Genomic DNA, 6,484 nt, shown 5'->3' with positions numbered 1-6,484 from the left:
GCCAGCCCTTGTTTGCTTTTGAATGGTGAGACCCAGAGAATGGAAGGATCAGGCAGCTCACATGGACGAGACTGCCACAGGGGTTCAAGAATTCCCCCACCTTGTTTGATGAAGCTCTACATCGAGATCTCGCCTCTTTCCGGGCCAACAATCCCCAGGTGACTATTTTGCAATATGTAGATGACCTTCTGGTGGCTGCAGAAACACGCAGAGTGTGAACTTGGGACTCAGAGAATCCTGGCTGAGTTAGGTGAGTTGGGGTATCGGGCTTCGGCTAAAAAGGCAGTTATGCCGGACTGAGGTGACTTACCTGGCATACAGCCTGAAGAATGGACAACAATGGCTCACCGAAGCTAGGAAGTGGACAGTGACACAGATCCTGACCCCAACCACCCCTTGCCAGGTAAGAGAATTCCTGGGGACTGCGGGATTCTGTAGACTCTGGATCCCAGGGTTCGCTACTTTCAGCCCCATTATACCCCCTAACAAAAGAGAAGGGAGAGTTAATTTGGACTAAGGAACATCAATTGGCTTTTGAGACTCTCAAAAAGGCACTGCTACAGGCCCCTGCCTTAGCACTGCCTGACTTAAACAAGCCTTTCACCCTATAAGTCGATGAGAAAAATGGAGTAGCCTGAGGGGTCCTCACTCAAACCCTAGGACTGTGGAAGTGTCCAGTAGCCTATCTGTCAAAGAAACTGGACTCCGTGGCTAGCCAATGGCCCTCCTATTTGTGGGCAATAGCAGCCACAGCTGTGTTGGTGAAAGATGCTGATAAACTGACTATGGGCCAAAACGTGACAGTGGTGGCCCCACATGCCCTCAAGAGTATTATTCGACAGCCACCAGACCTCTGGATGACCAACGCCCGTATGACTCACTACCAGAGCCTGTTGTTGACTGAATGGGTAACCTTTGCTCCACTCATCATTCTCAACCCCACTACCTTACTGCCTGAAGCTAACGAAACCCCGATTCACCAATGTGAAGAGATACTGGCAGAAGAAACTGGGACTCGGCCAGACTTAACTTACCGACCATGGCCTGGGGTGCTGGTTCACCGATGGAAGCAGCTTCATAGTAGAAGGTAAGCACAAAGCCAGGGCAGCGGTAGTGGATGGGAAGTCAGTTATCTGGGCCAGCAGTCTGCCTGAAGGAACGTCCTCCCAAAGAGCCCTAACTCAGGCTTTAAGGCTAGCAGAGGGAAAGGCTATCAACATTTATACTGACAGCCAATATGCCCTTGCAACGGCCCATGTTCATGGGGCAATCTACAGACAGCATGGACTGTTGACATCCTCTGGGAAAGACATCAAAAATAAAGAGGAAATTCTTAGCTTGTTAGAAGCTGTTCACTTGCCCCGTAAGGTGGCGATCATCCATTGCCCAGGACATCAAAAGGGAACTGGACCAATAGAAAAAAGAAATCGGATGGCAGACCAGGTGGCTAAAGAGGTGGCACAGGGGCCAATGACTTTGGTAATTAAAATCACACCCCAGCTAGTTGAGGAGATCATGGGGAAAAAAAGATCCTCACAGAAGAAGAGGGGCTAAAATACTTGACTAATATACACCACCTCACTCACCTGGGACCCCAAAAGATGACAGAGCTAGTCAATAGATCCCCTTACCATATCCCTAGACTACAAAAGGCAGTAGAAGACCTAGTGAAGAACTGTCGAGCATGTGTCCTCACCAATGCCGGGTCCAACAAGTACCACAGCAGAAGACACGAGGAGATAGGCCTGGGACTTACGGGGAGGTCGACTTTACTGAGGTCAAGCCAACCTGTTATGGAAATAAGTACCTTCTAGCTTTTGTAGATACCTTTTCAGGGTGGACTGAAGCATTCCCCACCAAGAGGGAAACGGCTAATGTGGTGGCCAAGAAGATACTTGAAGAAATCTTTCCCCGTGTCGGGGTACCAAAGGTACTTGGGTCAGACAACCGGCCTGCCTTCGTCTCCCAGGTAAGCCAGGGATTGGCCAGACAGCTGGGGATGAATTGGAAGTTACATTGTGCTTACAGACCCTAGAGTTCAGGACAGGTAGAAAGAATGAATAGAACTCTAAAAGAAACCTTGACTAAATTGACCTTAGAGACAAGTGGGAATGATTGGACAGCCCTTCTCCCTTATGCCCTATTCCGGGTCCGGAACACCCCGGAGCCTCAGGTCTAACACCTTTCGAACTAATGTTTGGTGTGCCCCCGCCCATCTATGAGACTGTAGAAAATAGAACTTGTCCTGATGTTTTCTCCATTCCCTCATCTCACCTTCTAGCCCGGCTAAAGGCCCTCAAAACCATGAAGAAAGAAATCTGGGAGCAGTTGAAAGAGAGCTACGTCACTGGTGACTTGCAGGTGCCACATCAGTTTGAAGTGGGAGACACTGTCCTAGTGAGAAGGCATCAAGCAGGGAACCTCGAGCCATGGTGGAAGGGATCCTACCTGGTGCTATTGACTACACCCACCACAGTTAAGGTAGAAGGAATCCCCACTTGGGTTCATGCTTCACATGTTAAGAAGGCTCCCCCGAGACTGATGGAGATTAGTAGACCCTGGAAAAGACTAATAATCCTCTTAAGTTGCGCCTACGTCGCAGCTCAGAACCAAGACCCCAACCCTCATACCCCAATTCAGCAAACTTGGGAAGTACTCCATGAGGAGGGGGACATTATATGGTTGATCACCACAATACAACCCCGGTGGACTTGATGGCCTGACCTCACATATGATATTTGCAAGTTGGCAGCAGGGTCACTTCCCTTGGACCTCCCTGACCATACTGACCTTCATCAACCACCACGTGAAAAACAGTGCATCCCGAGCAGGGTAGGAAGCACGTTTGGTTGCTCGGGGCAATTCTACCGAGCCAATCTCCGGTCTGCAGGATTTTATGTTTTCCCTGGCCAAGGCCAACTGCGAAAGCTTTGGCATTAGTGTGGAGGGACACCAGACTTTTACTGTGCTGCATGGGGTTGTGAGACCACAGGTGAAGCTTATTGGAATCCTACCTCCACCTGGGACTTGATCACAGTAAAAAGGGGCAGGAGCTATAACCGGCCAAACCAAGGTGAGAGAGATAGTTCTGAATACCTTGAGAGCGGGTGTTCCTGGATAGTCTCTCCTAATGGACCTTGTAAAGGTGACGATTGCAATCCCACACGTATAAAATTTACTGACCAGGGGAAACGAGGGCGCCAGAGCTGGCTGAAGGGAAACAATTGGGGTTTACAAGTGCATGCAGCAGCAGGAAAAGACCCTGGATTAATCTTTAAAATCAAATTAACTGTGGAGAGTCCATCCCCAGTGCCCATAGGACCTAACAAGGTCCTTCCGGAACAGGGCCTCCCTGCCAAACCCAAACCCCTGGCTCCGATAATTGAGGAACCCGCCAAGGTCATCACCCCCACCCCCCCCGCAGATTCCCTGACCACAATCCTCCCAGATCCCTCGATGGGACAGAGACTGTTCAACCTGATTAGGGGAGCCTTTATGCCCTTAACAGCTCAGATCCGGACACCACTACTGGTTATGCCTATCCTCAGGCCCTCCCTACTATGAAGGGGTTGCTTTTAATGGAGATTTTAATAAAACCAGTAGTCATGCCTCCTGCTCATGGGGAACAGGAAAGAAATTAGCCCTGACTGAAGTGTCAGGAAGGAGCCCTGGTCTCTGCATAGGGACACCTCCTCCTTCCCACCAACACCTATGTGGTCGGACTCATTCTGTATCCAGGACAAATACCAGCTATTACCTTGTGCCATATCCAGTCAGTTGGTGGGCCTGTAACACCAGGCTCACCCCAGGTGTATCAACTAGTGTCTTTGACCCCATTTCTGTGTTATGGTTCAGCTTCTACCTCGCGTGTATCATTATCCTGCTTCCCGCCTGGAAGATGAATATATCAGTAAGAGGTTGAAAAGAGATCCAGTTTCCATTACCCTAGCTATGTTGATGGGGGTCGGTCTTACAGCAGGAGTAGGAATGGGTGTAGCAGCCTTGATTGAGGGTAGACAAGGAATTCAGTCCTTAAGAGAAGCTATAAATGAAGATTTAAGCATGCTAGAAAAATCTGTGGATGCATTAGAGAAATCCTTGACCTCCCTGTCAGAAGTAGTATTACAAAACAGAAGAGGTTTAGATTTATTGTTTTTAAGGGAAGGTGGACGATGCGCAGCCTTAAAAGAAGAATGCTGCTTCTACGCAGACCATACGGGAGTAGTCAGAGATTCTATGCAGAAATTAAGGGAAAGACTGGAAAGGAGAAACAGGGATTGAGAAGCTCAACAGGGATGGTTTGAGTCGTGGTACTCTAAATCTCCGTGGATGATCACTTTACTTTCCGCTTTAGCTGGACCAATTCTTACTATATGTTTGGTTTTGATCTTCGGCCCCTGCTTAATAAATAAGGGAATTGCTTCTGTTAAGAGTAGAGTGAATGCAGTGTAGCTTATGGTGCTCCAACATCAATATCAACCTATAGTGAAGATAGTAGGAGAATATGATTCCTACCCCCCATATGAAGATACAGACCTTTAAAATTATTTTTTTAAAGATTTATTTATTATATGTAAGTACACTGTAGCTGTCCTCAGACACTCCAGAAGAGGGCGCCAGATCTCCTTACAGATGGTTGTGAGCCACCATGTGGTTGCTGGGATTTGAACTCTGGACCTTCAGAAGAGCATTCGGGTGCTCTTACCTACTGAGCCATCTCACCAGCCCCTAAAATTATTTTTTTTGTTTTTGTTTTTTGTTTTTTATTTTTTGGTTTTTGTTTTTTGTTTTTCGAGACAGGGTTTCTCTGTGTAGCCTTGGCTGTCCTGGAACTCACTCTGTAGACCAGGCTGGCCTCGAACTCAGAAATCCTCCTGCCTCTGCCTCCCAAGTGCTGGGATTAAAGGCATGTGCCACTATGCCTGGCTTTTTAAAATTCTAAGATTAGAATTATTTAGTAGAAGAAGAGGGGAATAAAAGAAAGAAAACTAAATTCAAGGCCCTAGTCAGAAGATTTATTCAAGGCCTAGTCAGAAGGTTTACAGACTTAAAGCTATAAAGATAAGAGAGTCGGGCTGACACAAAGGCTGTAAAGTCATCCCAGGAACCAACTAGCCATTAAGATAAGAAAGGCACGCAAGGACAATCTCTGGACAAGCTCAGATGAGTAATGGACCACCTGGCCTGGTCTCCTTCTGATAAAGTTTGAGTTTAACCAGATGCTCTGCCAACAAAGATAAACATCCTCCCTTTAGAGTTACTGTCACATACTGCTTGCTGATGTTTAAACTGCCCAATTGTGTGTAACTGTGCCAATTTCCCCTATTTCCCCCTCCCACTCCTTTCCTATATAAACCCCTAACTTTTGAGCCTTAGCATCGACTCCTCTGTCTCTCATGTGAGATACGTGTAGGCCCGGAGCACTGTCATTAAACTGCCTCGTGTGTTTCCATCAAGATGGTATCTCGTGATTCCTTGGGTGTGTGCTGTCTCTGGACTTGAGTGGGGGGGGGGGGTCTCCCCACTAGGGTCTTTCAGGTGCAGGCTCTGAGCTTCCCCTACTGAAGGCACTGGTCAGGGCGCTACCCATGCTATGCCCTACTGCTGAGTCCATGCCTTTGCTTGTGGTCAATGGATGCCATCTGACTTATAAGGCCTAGCTGGCCCCAAGTAGGAGGAGCCGGGGCAGCCACTTAAGGTGATGGGTGTGCCAAGAGGGTGGGCTGTGCAGCTGGTCAGCCTGGCAGTCCAAATATGGCTTCCCTGAGATGTGATGGCGGTGGGACCAAGGAGGAGCAGAGTAAGAAGTGTGGACTGTAGCCGCTGCTCAGTGCAGAGGACTCGTGTTTATACTTTTGTTTTGTTTTGTTTTGTTTTGTTTTGTTTTGTTTTGTTTTTCAAGACAGGGAGATGGCGCCGTGTGTGAAGTGCCTGCTGGGAAAGGCTGAGGTTGATCCCAGAGTCCACAGAACAGTGGAAGAGTGACCTGATTCCATAAAGTTGTTCTCTGACCTCTACAAGCATGCTTTGACATGCATGCAACCCCTCACATACCACACACACACACACATGCACAAACACAATAATAATTAATACATTATTTAGATTTATAGGAGTCTGAAAACAGCCTCCATAAAAACAAAAAGAAGCAACAAAGCTCTTTTTGAGTGGGAGCTAGGGACTTACTGGATTGAATCCACAGTGATTAACAGGAAGTCATGCTCTCGGCTTGTTTTGTTAGTGGAACCTTGGTGAGAGCGTCCCTGGGCAGAGTGTGTGAGATTTCTCTTTGCTGTGAGACAGTTTACTGGCTCCATTGTTCTGGTGGCCTGTGATGAGATAGAACATGGTGCAGCAAGGGTGGGTGGCAGAGCAGAGTGGCTTCTACGGTGACAGCCAGGAACAGGAAGGAAGAGGGACAAGGAGAGGAAAGGAGAACCCACACAAGTGGCCAAGCAAAAGGTTCGTCCTTCCAAGCAATTTC

General features: G+C 47.9%; 1 protein-coding gene across 1 annotated transcript; it reads left to right on the top strand.

Annotated features, from left to right (window-relative positions):
• The first annotated feature begins 785 nt into the window (after positions 1-785).
• LOC115029710 (uncharacterized) lies at positions 786-2,978 on the top strand. The gene is made up of 4 exons (XM_085832658.1): positions 786-1,087; positions 1,643-1,743; positions 1,836-1,969; positions 2,293-2,978. Exons 1-4 carry the CDS (start codon positions 786-788, stop codon positions 2,713-2,715), a joined length of 960 nt encoding a protein of 319 aa, XP_085688784.1. The 3' UTR covers positions 2,716-2,978.
• Positions 2,979-6,484: the final 3,506 nt, after the last annotated feature.

This window comes from Mus caroli, unplaced genomic scaffold (assembly GCF_978045245.1).
Source record: "Mus caroli unplaced genomic scaffold, Mus_caroli_1 scaffold_18, whole genome shotgun sequence".
Classification (NCBI taxonomy): Eukaryota; Metazoa; Chordata; class Mammalia; order Rodentia; family Muridae; genus Mus; species Mus caroli.
This window is presented reverse-complemented; position numbering and strand designations above follow the sequence as displayed.